Source organism: Suncus etruscus, chromosome 6 (genome assembly GCF_024139225.1).
Source record: "Suncus etruscus isolate mSunEtr1 chromosome 6, mSunEtr1.pri.cur, whole genome shotgun sequence".
Lineage (NCBI taxonomy): Eukaryota > Metazoa > Chordata > Mammalia > Eulipotyphla > Soricidae > Suncus > Suncus etruscus.
The window spans coordinates 46,452,483-46,464,763 of record NC_064853.1 but is presented as its reverse complement, the minus strand read 5'-3'; the positions used below and the strand labels follow the sequence as shown (position 1 = coordinate 46,464,763).

The 12,281-nt window shown below is 43.5% G+C and overlaps 1 protein-coding gene across 4 annotated transcripts in view; it reads right to left on the bottom strand.

Moving 5' to 3' along the window:
- The window catches only part of PUM1 (pumilio RNA binding family member 1), a 141,791-nt gene extending 132,343 nt beyond the window's left edge, over positions 1 to 9,448 (bottom strand). For all 4 annotated transcript variants that reach the window (XM_049774636.1, XM_049774637.1, XM_049774638.1 and 1 more), the window contains exons 1-2: positions 9,318 to 9,448; positions 3,021 to 3,394 (exon numbers count right to left, since the gene is read on the bottom strand). In XM_049774636.1, coding sequence (XP_049630593.1) covers positions 3,021 to 3,383 — 363 coding nt within the window. In that variant the 5' untranslated portion in view covers positions 3,384 to 3,394; positions 9,318 to 9,448. The remainder of the gene's footprint in view (positions 1 to 3,020; positions 3,395 to 9,317) is intronic.
- Positions 9,449 to 12,281: the final 2,833 nt, after the last annotated feature.

The window sequence follows — 12,281 nt, the reverse complement described above, 5'->3', positions numbered from 1 at the left end:
CTTTGGGGATTAAACTAAGGTTAGCCACATGCAAGAGTCTAACCCACTGAACTATCTCTCTCAGCCCCTCCAAACATTCTTCACACCAGGGTTCACACCAGGGTTGGTAGAGTAGGTATCTATTAGTCTTAATTTTTAACCTACTCTAATCTAATCTTCCTAAAATAACACTGAATAAAAGTCAGTTCTGGGACCAAAGAGCAAGTAAGTAGGCAGGGTGCTTGCCTTGCTTGTAACCTATCTGGTCCCCATATAGTTTGACCCCCCCAACATCCCAGATAGTGCCCATCAGGAGTGACTTGATTTCAGAGCCAGAAGTTAAGTCTTGAGCACTTCCCGGTATGGCCCAAAAGAAAAAAGAAAAAAATCCCATATCTGTACACTCAAAAGCTCCTGTTGACTACAGAATTAAATCTTAGCCTGGCATTCAGTATCTGTCTTTGTGAGAATGCCCTTTCTTTTTACCCCAAATTTACTTTGCTCTCTTGGGCCTCAAGGGGGCCTAAGAGAGCAAATAGGGGGAAATGGTTCCTAGAGCACCACAAGGAATAATCCCTGAATAAACAGAAATAAGTGCTAAAAACTCTAGGTAAGGTCAAAGAACCAAAAACCAAACAACCAAAAGAAAACCTTTTTTGTTTTTGGGCCACCTGGTGACGCTCAGCGGTTACTCCTGGTATTGCACTGAGAAATCGCTCCTGGCTTGGGGGACCATATGGGATGCCCGGGGATCGAACCAGGGTCAGTCCTGGGTTAGACGGGTGCAAAGTAAATGCCCTAACACCCTACGACTGTGCTATCGCTCCGGCCCCTCAAAAACCAAACAAATTTTTAAAAATTAGCCCAATGAAAGACAGTGAGATAGTACACTAGTTAGGGCACTTGCCTTGCATGCAGACCACCGGACTCAAACCTCATGATCCCATAAGATTCCCAAGCAGTGCCAAGAGTGATCCCTGAGGACCACTGGGTATAGCCCAAAAACAAAAACAGCCCAGTGAAACAAGTAATTAGTGAAACAAGTACTTAGAACAAGAGGAGGAAACTTAAACTAAAACCACATTCACTCCTCTGACACAAAACATTAGCTATATCAGTTAAAGTGTAGCAGTTCCATTTCAAAAGACAATACAGGAGAGTATAGGGACCTGCCTTTGCAAAACCAATCCCAGTTCAAATTCCACATAATCTCCCAGCACCATATAAAGTACCCAGGAGAGTACTGAGTATCCTCAGTTCAGGTCAGGAGTAAGCCAGGGGTGATCCAAAAATAAAAATTTTCAAATGAATTTTCATAGGATGGGACGGAGTGACAGCATAGCAGGCAGGCATTTGTCTTGCACACAGCCAATCCAGGACAGACCCTGGTTTGATCCCCAATCCCCGGGATCCCACATGGACCCTCCAAGCCAGGAGCAATTTCTGAGCGCATAGCCAGGAGTAACCCCTGAGCGTCAATGGGTGTGGCCCAAAACCCAAAAAAAAGTTTTTTCAGGGTCGGAGCGATGGCACAGGGTGTAAGGCATCTGCCTTGAGTGAACTAGCCTAGGACAAACTGAGGTTCGATCCCCCAGCATCACATAGGGTGCCCCAAGCCAGGAGTGATTTCTGAGCACATAGCCAGGAGTAACCCCTGAACATCAACGGATATGGCTCAAAAAACCAGAAAAGGTTTTTTTCTTTTATATGAGCAGCTAATTTACCAACTTTCTACTACTTTCAATTACAATGTTTAAAAACAGAACCAGGAAGATAGCTCAAAAGGCTGGAATTCATGTTTTATAAGTTTGAGGCTCAGATTCCATATTCTGTAACAAGTACTGCCAAGAGTGACCCAGAGTGTTGTGCAGGAAATAACCCCTAAGCACTATCAAGTATGATCAAAACAGAAATGTAAAGAATGTAAGACTGTAAAGTCACAGAACCGGAGAGATAGCACAACAGTAGGGTGTTTGCCTTGCATGCAGCAGGCCCAGGACAGTGGTTTGAATCCCGGCATCCCATATGGTCTCCCGTGCCTGCCAGGAGCGATTTCTGAGTGCAGAGCCAGGAGTAACCCTGAGCACCACCAGGTGTGATCCAAACACCAAAAAAAAAAACAAGTCACCACAATCAACAGGTAAAATTCTAAAATATGTATTCAACTTAACAAGAGACCAACAGTACTTAAAACATGTCAGGAATAGGGCCAGAGCGATGGTGCATCGGTAGGGTATTTGCCTTGCAAACGGCTGACCTATGACTGACCGTGGATCGATATCCCATATGGTCCCCCATCCCATATGGTCCCCCAAGTCATGAGCGATTTCTGAGCAGAGCCAGGAGTAACCCCTGAGCGTCACCAGGTTTGGCCCACCTACCCCACCCCACCCCACCCCAAAAAAAAAAAACAATAAAAAAAGGAAGAAAAAAAATGTCAGGAAAGTGAAGGGATAGTACCTTTGTTTTAAAAACTGGTTTAAAAAAAAAACAGAGCTAGAGAAATGGGTAAGGTGCTTGCCCTACACATGGCCAACTCAGGTTCATTCCCCAAAAATGGTCCCCTTAGCAGAGAAGTAAACACTGAGTACTGACTAAAAAAAAAAAAACAACAAAAGTATACCCAGATGGGACCAGAGAGATAATATAATGAATATGGTGCTGGCCTTACACAAAGCCATCTCAAGTTCACCCCAGCACTCTATATGGTCCCCTAAACACTGCTAGGAGAGATCCCTGTGCAGAGCCATGAATAAGCCCTGAGCACCCCATCGGGGTAAAAAGAAAAATACCCGAAATTCGATGAACAATTTTAAACAGCCTAAAGTCTTTATTATAATCAAACGGTCATTTGTTTTTATCACTTATCACCAGAATGATAAATGATCCAGTTACAATATTACAACAATCATCCTTCAAAACAAGTAACTGAAATTAACAAATTAACAAATTAGGTTTTACAAAACATTCACTAAAAACAGAAATCCTAAGTGGACAGTAATTGTAAGAGTTGCAAAGCTGAAATAGTGAACTTTTTTTACCTGATGTTCTGCATGAATGTTATCCCCAGTAGGCCATCGATGTTTGCTATTATTATAGCCGCCTCCACCACTTCCTCCTCCCCCAAGCTGCTCACCATGCTGCCTCTGAAAGAAGTAATCCACCATAGCGTCGTCCTGGGAACGGCCTGCAACTCCTATAGATCCTGGGACAGGGCTGGAGTGTGTCCCAGCTGCAAGAGCCTGATTTGCAGCCGGTTGTGGCTGCGCTTGCGACCCTGTTCCAGATGTCAAAACAACAGGCATGTTGGGATTAGCTGGTTCTTGAGGATGATGTTTCAGGTGGGGGCTGAAAGAGTCCTGCCAAAGCACTGCTTTTCTCTTCAAGACACATGCAACGCTCATTCCACCAACACCTAAGGACAAACAAGTCACACAAATGTTTAAAAAATATTTAAGTTATTTGATACACATCAAGCTAAAAATTAAGCTCATGTCTTTTTTTTTTTTTTTTTTTTTGGTTTTTGGGCCACACCCAGCAGTGCTCAGGGGTTACTCCTGGCTGTCTGCTCAGAAATAGCTCCTGGCAGGCATGAAGGACCATATGGAACACCGGGATTCGAACCAACCACCTTTGGTCCTGGATCGGCTGCTTGCAAGGCAAACACCGCTGTGCTATCTCTCCGGGCCCAAGCTCATGTCTTTTGCCCATTATTAACAGAGAAGTTTCTAGAAAGCAGTAAATAACTTAAAGATGCACAATTTTGGGCCAGAGATAGTTTATTAAGTTAGGGTGAATGCATCAAATAGACCCCAGCACAACGTGGTTCCCGAGTATGCTGCCTTCCCCCCAAACACAGAGCTAAGAGTTTACTGTCTCCAAGAACCATTGACAATGGCCCAAAGATAAACTTTTTTAAATATTATTATACACAATTTTCTCCCCCTACCCCCAGACCTGGCAGAGCTCAGGTCATTGGGGATTATTCCTGGCAATGCTAAAGAGATCATATGGGGGTGCCAGAGATCAAATTCAGATCAACCAAATATAAGGCAAGCACTTTACCCTCTGTGCAGTACTATCTCTCTGGCTCCAATATATATACAATTTTCTAAAGTAAAGCCTCCAGTTTTTTTTTTTTTTTTTTTTTTTTTTTTTTTTGTGGTTTTTGGGTCACACCCGGCAGTGCTCAGGGATTATTCCTGGCTCCAGGCTCAGAAATTGTTCCTGGCAGGCACGGGGGACCATATGGGACGCCGGGATTCGAACCGATGACCTCCTGCATGAAAGGCAAACGCCTTACCTCCATGCTATCTCTCCGGCCCCTCCAGTTTTAAGTTGATGACTGTTTAATATGGAAACAAGTTTAGGTGATGGCAAGCACTGACAAAATTTGAGATCAGTACTCAAAGCAACTGCAGGGCAACAAGTTGTGAGCAAATATAACTATATGAATTAGACCTCAATCAAGTTCGAACTTATTTATTTATACTTTAAATAAACTTATTTATTTATACTTTAAATCTACCGTCACAGATATTTAAGTGAACTGAAAACAGAGCTTTATAAAATGTCACTTTATGGCTGAAGCAGTTTATGTCAATGAACAAAAATTTAAATCCTGGTACTGGATAGTACAACAGGTAAGGCATTTGTCTTGAGCAAGGCCGACCCATATTTCATTTCCAGCACCCAAAGGATCTCCCAAATCCCATCAGGAGTAATTCCTGAGCCAGTAAGCCTTTTTCACTTTTTTAAATTTTGGGGTCACACCCACCAATGATCAGTTAGTTACTCCTGGCTCTGAACTCAGAAAATTATTCTTAGCATTGCTCAGAGGATCATATGAGGTGATGGGCATTGAACTCAGTTCAATAAAAGGCAAGCAATTTACCTACTGTAGTATCTCTCCAGGCCCAACCAGGAGTAACCTCTAACCCAAGAATAATACCATCAGGGCCAGGAGTAAGCCCTGAGTACTGCCTAATGTGACTCCAAAACAACAAACAAACAAATAAAATTTAGAATATCCAATAAGGCTGAGTCAATATAGGGATTAAGGACCTTGACTTACTTTGGTTAGCCCTGTTCCATATCTCTCCTCGCCACCATATATGTTCCCCTAGGCACCTCAAGAGGCAAGGGTAAACTCTAAATACAGTCCAGCAGTGTGACTCCAAATTTTTTTAACTTTAAAATTAGGAGATACAGGGCTGGAGTGGGGTAGGGCATTTGCGTTGCATCCCATATGGTCCCCAGAGGCTGCCAGGAGCGATTTCTGAGCACAGAGCCAGGAGTAACCCCTGACCACCACTGGGTGTAGCCCAAAAGACAAATATTAAATTAAAGTAATAAAATTAGGAGACAGCAGGTGGGGCATTTGCCTTGCACATGGCTAACCCAAATTCAATCTCAGCATCCCATTGGCCATGAACCAGGAGTAAGCCTTGAGCATCATTGGGTGTGACCCAAAAGCAAAGAAGAAAATAATATGATAAAATAAAATCGGGAACACCTTGCACATGGCAGGCTAAGGTTTAATCCCTGGGACTCCATAGGGTCTCCCAATCCCCACCAGGAGTAATCCCTGAGCAGAGCCAGAAGTAAAGCACTGAGCACCACCCCTGAAAAAAAGACTTTGAGAAGTACACTATATTCATAGAGTGCTCCTTGGAGAAATACCAAAATCCCTGATCCAAAAACTGCAATAAAAATGTCCTTTGCCTGAACCTTCTCAACCGCTATTGGTGGGGGGGGGGGGGAACCAACACAATGTTCACCAATACTACAATGTTTAGTTCTTCAATTCCCATAAACAACCTAAGACAAACCAAATTCAAGCAGGCACTCTATGAGTGCCAAAAGCTTGCTACCAAAAAACAAATTCCCTAGACACAACCCTGTGGCAAATATATTCCATCTATTCCCTAATTCACACAAAAGCACAGAAGCAAAAAACAGGAAAGTACAAGAAAGTTATGCCTTTGTCAAAGCCAATCAGCTGAGAGGGGGATTGGAAGCAAAATCCTTTTTGTATCCAAAATCAGTTCCTATCCTCTCCTGGCGGATTCGTCACAAATAAACAAGATGCAATTGTTACAATTAATCTTTAGAATGATACTAAGAACCATTACTATTTAAATTGCTTAAGAACAAAAAAAAACCTTTGTACATTACATTACTTGTCAGCCTGTGATTGCTTAAAAAAAGGAGACAAGTAATCAAGTTTTAAAAAGTAACTGCTACAAATTAATCAGTGACCAGCTAGAACCTACACGCCTACAGCCACCGGAGTGTTAATTCAAGACTGACTCCAAATCTCTGCAACTAATAAATAAATGCCTCCGCGCTTCCTACACCTGGGACATTTCAAAAGCAAACATACTTTAGGGTACATCTATTAAGTTCTTTGTCTTTAAAACATAATTAAACCTCCAGATAAAGACACATTTGCTTCGAACTTCATATGAAATTCATGTTTTGAAGCCAGAAGTAAGAAGACAATTGAATTGGCGAATTTCTTCAAAACCTAATTTGGAAGTCCTACTGGTAGATCACAATTCCAGTCTGGAACCTTTCCCCGAAACTAGGAGAGTCTGGTACTTTGTAGCCTTTGCTTTCTTCTTTCATGAATAAAATGTTTCTATTTAGGTACCCAAACCACTAAGTTAGAGCTGTGTTGATCGCCATTGCCAGTCTTTGCAAAGTGCTTTCCCCGTGTGACTTTGTAAAAGAATTTACCCGCCTCTTATTAGCAAGCCAATGCCATTCTCTTCCACGGGAGAATATCTTAACAACGTTTGAGAGCAAGACAGGGCCTCAAAACCAGAGTTTTACCACTAAACTTGCAACCTCTAATACCATTTCCTCATCGAGAAAATGCAAGGCATCATTTCCTTTATGGCTCATAAGTTTCTTTATCAAAATTCAAGTTTTCGATACATTTAAAGTCGCTATAATGAGACCCCAAGGAATTTAGTTGCCACCAATTTTGAACTTTGTTTCTAAAACAGCCAAATACTATTCTTCCTAAAATAAAGTCACCTCAATACCTTTCCGATAATGACTATCCATATGAAAATAGGTGTTTAACTCTAAGACACACAGAACGCAACTTCGTGCTATATGGGGGTGGGGGAAGACGTCTATAAAAATGTTCAAACAAAACAATTGGCTTTTGTAAAGCTATCTGTATGCCCTGAGACTTCCTGCTTTACCTAATGAGGCAGGGCAGTTTCTCAGAGTCGGCCAGAAGGGACAATCAGGAATTTAGCAAATAACCTAAGCAATTAACAAGTGTTTTTGGATAATTTTGGAGTATTTTAAAAACCAAGGCCAAAAAAATTTAAGTCCCTTAAAATTAGAAAACATCAAGTTGCTGATATCTTTTAAAGAACCACAAAGTCGAGCAGCAGCTGAAATGCAACTTTTTTACAAAGTATGACATATAAAAATAACTACTTAAGCAATTAGAATTAAGTGTTGACTACTCTTCCAGCTTTCAACCTGTTTACAAGTTTATTAGTTTTTAAATAACATATTATTTCGAACAAAGGAACACGGTTTAATTTATCTCCGTAACTCTCCCTTCTTATTTACTAAAAGGATCAGAAGCTTCAAGGGTATTTATTTTATCACACCGAAAGAAAACATTTTGTGGTTATAAACGGTAAAGCATTTTCTTTTCTCTCAAACGCAAAATCCAAACTAAAAACTTCAGGCTCAAAAAAAAAAAAAAAAAAAAAAACTATGGCCTTTGTCAAGAATTCAATTGTAGCTAAAACAAAATCCGAACTAAAAAAAAAAAAAAAAGTCCAGAACCAGAAATATTTTCCAGAGATCTAGATAACAGAGTTTTATAAAGTTAAAATTAACAATGGATCATCAAAACATGGGTCCTGCTCACTAAAAACTTCATCGCAAAATAAAATTCCTAGAGAGAGAGAGTTTTATAAAGTTAAAATTAACAATGGATCATCAAAACATGGGTCCTGCTCACTAAAAAACTTCATCGCAAAATAAAATTCCTAGTTGGGCCCTATTGAGTTTTCAGGTTGATTTCCCCAAAACAAGCCCCCAAAAAGGCTAAAGCTATAGACCCTATTGTTTCCAAAAAGTAAAAACCAAGAACCCAAAGCCGTGCGGGGGGGATGGGGAAATCATATCCACTCTCATTCTCAACCCCGGGCAGAGAGAGTAAGGAAGCGAACCGACAGCTCCGAACGCAGTTTTCTCCAGTCGACCGACAACAAAGAGTAGTGATTCTCCGAGTTATGGGGGAGGCGAAAAACCCTCGCACCTACTACGAGTGGAAGGCTTTTGGGGGGTCGGGGAGCCGCAGGAGGGTCTGGGGAGCGGAGTTTCCCCCCACACACACACTTGACGTGGGAGTGGTACCGAGAAAAGAAGTCTAGCAGAGGAGGTCTGTTTACCGAAAGAAAGCATTCGGGGAGCCATGCAAAAATAAAATAAAACTATCCAGGATTAAGAGTCGAGGTGGTTCCCTTTGGCCCGGGCTTTATAAAGCCCCCCCTTTTCGAGGCAGGACCCAAAGAAGGCACCCGGCACTGGGAAGGCTCAAAGAGGAAGGAAGAAGCCACCCCCCCAAAAAATAATAAAAAAATAAATAAATAAAGCAGCTCTCGCGTTAAACAAAAGGCCCCGAGCACCCCAGGAATCTCAGAGCCCATCTCAAACTTCCTGATCGACACTTCTCCACATTGAAAGCTGGCAAAGTTCCCCCCCGGTGGCGGGTCCCGAACCTAGCCCGAGCAGAGAGGGGCCACGGCAGCACCTAGAAGCGATGTATTGTTCTTCCTCCAGCTCGGCGGCCAAGAAAGAAGTCCAGGAAATCCAGGGAAGCTCAAGAAAGAAAGACTTCATGGCCAAGAGAAGAGAGGAAGACTGGGATCCTTTTCAAACCCATCCAAAAACAAAAAACCAAAATTAAATAAATAAAAAAGCAACCAGAATGGCAACATCAATCTTTTTTTTGGGGGGGTGGGGGGCTCCAGCGGGGCCAAGCCAAAATTGCAGAGAGGCACATGGATGGCCCTGGGCACAGGCCTAAGCCAGCCAGCCCGCATTTGCCTCGCTTCGACCCCGCTCCCCACCCCCTCCCTCCTCGGCTAACAATAGGGCCTTGCCGCTGCCTCCCCAACATGTAGGAGGGAGGCAGAGCGAGTGCGAGAAGCCTGAGCCGAGGGCCCGGGAGGCTTTCCCCCAAAAGCTCTGGCTCAACCCCCCCTTAGCCGCTCTCCAAACACCAAGATAAAGGGAGAATCTGCTCGCTGGGGGTCCGGAGCAGCGTTTGGGGGCGGTGGGGTGCGGATACTCACGGGCGGAGCGGTCGGATGAAGATGGATTTTCAGCCCCCCGATCTTCTTCTTCTTCTTCTCGCTCTCTCGCTGGCGCTCTCGCTCCCCCTTACCTTTCACTCCGACAACATGGCGGCCCACTGGGGACTGGGCTGGCGCGGTGCATCCTGGGATGGGCTCCGGGCCCCAGCGCCAGCGATGGCAAGCGGCATGTGCGGGGAAAGGCAGGCCAGGCGGCGGCTCTGGAACAGGTTGCCCGGTTGCCATGCCAACCCGGGGCCTATGTGAACTTGGGAAACTCACTAGCAACACACAACCGCCGCGCGCACGAGCGCCCGCCCGCTCGGAGCGCGCGCGGCCGCGGCCAGAAGGCGGGATCTCCCCGGATCCGTTCTCCAGCACCTACAGCCCGCCAGATGTTGGAACTGCGTGTGCTGCCGGCCGCCCTGGGTGGGCACCGGGATGGGCACGCCCGGGGGGGGGGGGGGGGGGGATCCCGCAGTGTTTCAAGTTCCGTTCCACTGAGCTGCTATGCTAATAAAGGACTGGAGCAAATCTCCCTCCTTTGGGACAGTGGTGATGGAAATGTTGCACTGGTGAAGGTGGGGTGTGCTTTCTGGGTCTGCAACCCAACTACAGTCATATTTGTCATCGAGATGTTGAAATAAAGATATTTTTAAAAAATAAATAAAAATAAAAGGCTGGCAGACAAGTGAAGGAAAGAATAAAGGACCAAATAGTCATCTGAAAGGTAACATTGAATTCCCTGCATTTGTATTACATGTAGCAATTAAAATATCATTCACATTTATGAATAAAATAATGTTAATAAAAAATAATAATAATAAAGAACTGTAGCAGCTCTACTCGCTCATAGTTTCACCCCCAAATTACAGTTAATGAGCTTACTAGGGTGGCTCTAGAAGTATAAGTACTGGATTCAAAGCCCTTGCATGCCTTGACTATGACTATGTGGGGTCCTGGATTCAATCCACCAGCCGCCAAATAATCTGCTGAAGTTTGATGGCTCTGTGTGTGACCTTAGTTTTCATGTCCACTGTCCAATTTGTAAAAGGGCCAGAAATATGAAAAAATAACAGATTGTCTTGAGAACTAGTACAGTGCTGGAACTTGAAAGCAGAATTGCTACATGATTTTGCTTGGGCCCAGGGCAAACTATAAGTATGTACAGGGTCCATGTTCACTATTGCTGTAATGTCAATGTGGCAATCACATAACCTTAAACGGAAAACAAAAGAGGTCAGAAAGATAGGACAGTGATAAGGAACGTGTTTTGCACACAGCTGATCCTGATTCAAGTAAACACTGAGTATGGTTAGGTGTGCCCCCAAAAAATAAATAAATAAAATGATATAAGCCCATCCTGTTTGTAAGGACTCAATTTTACCTATTGTCATTTAAAAGTAAAGTTTGTCTTCAATGAGTGACTTCCAAATGTAGTGAAATGTGATCTCCAATTAAATCCAAAATAAATTGAAAGATTACACAAACCACACAATACACTATTTTTAAATACCAAAATAAGAAGAGTATATTATAACTGGACGAGGGAAAATAATGAATCATTGAATCATTGCTTAAAAGACTGAAATATTTAGGGATTGGAGCAGTAGCACAGTGGTAGGGCACTTACCTTGCACGAGGCTGACCCAGGACGGACCTGGTTTCTATCCCAGGCGTTCCATATGGTCCCCCAAGCTAGGAGCCATGTGGTTTGGTTTGGTTTCGTTTCATTTCTTTTTTGGGGTTTTTTTTTTTTAGTTTTTTGGTTTTTGGAGCCACACCCAGTGACACTCACGGGGTACTCCTGGCTATGCACTTAGAAATCGCTCCTGGCTTGGGGGACCATTTGGGATATCAGGGATCGAATGGAGGTCTATCCTGGGTCAACCACATAAAAAGCAAATGCCCTACCACTGCGCTATTGCTCCGACACCCAGGAGCAATTTCTGAGCACATAACCAGGAGTAGACCCTGAGCTTCACCAGGTGTGGCCGAAAAACAAAAAAAAAGACTGAAATATTTAAACATTTAACAGTAAGTATTCCATCAATAAGTAAAAATGAGAAAACAGCTTTTAATATTACCTCATGGATAATATAAAATCATTTCATCCCCAAGATAAATACTGAGAATAGTCTTTCCCCCCCAGTTCTCTTTGTCTTTCTATCTCTGTCTCTGTCTCTCTCTCTCCCTGTTTCTGTCTCTCTCTCTGTCTCTGTCTCTCTGTCTCTGTCACTCTCTGACTATTTTCCTACTTAAGTAAATTTATTTTTGGCTGTTGTTTTTGGGCTACACCCTGTGGTGCTCAGGGCTGGCTCTATGCTCAGAAAATACTCCTGGCAGGCTCAGGGACCATGTGGGATGACGAGGACTGCCATGTGCAAGAAGAACACACTACCCGCTGTGCTCTCACTTCGGCCCTTGAAGTAAATTTTTTTAAATATATTTTTATTTAAGTAACATGATCATATTTGGGTTACAGTCATAACCAGAACACCCCCCTTCACCAGTGTAGAAGTAAATTTCTTTAAGTAAAACTATTTACTCCACTTTCTTTTTTTTTTTTTTTTTTTTGGTTTTTTTGGGCCACACCCGGTGACGCTCAGGGGTTACTCCTGGCTATGCGCTCAGAAGTCGCTCCTGGATTGGGGGACCATATGGGACGCCGGGGGATCGAACCGCGGTCCGTCTCCTAGGCTAGCACAGGTAAGGCAGGCACCTTACCTCGAGCGCCACCGCCCGGCCCTATTTACTCCACTTTCTAAAGATGATAAATACTGTACTTCTCAAAACAATTTTAAAAAATTTGGGCCAGAAGGATAGCATGGAGGTAGGGTGTTTGCCTTGCATACAAAGGACAGTAGTTCAAATCCCAGCATCCCATATGGTCCCCCATGTCTGCCAGGAGCAATTTCTGAGCATAGAGTCAGGAGTAACCCCTGAGCGCTGCTGGGTGTGACC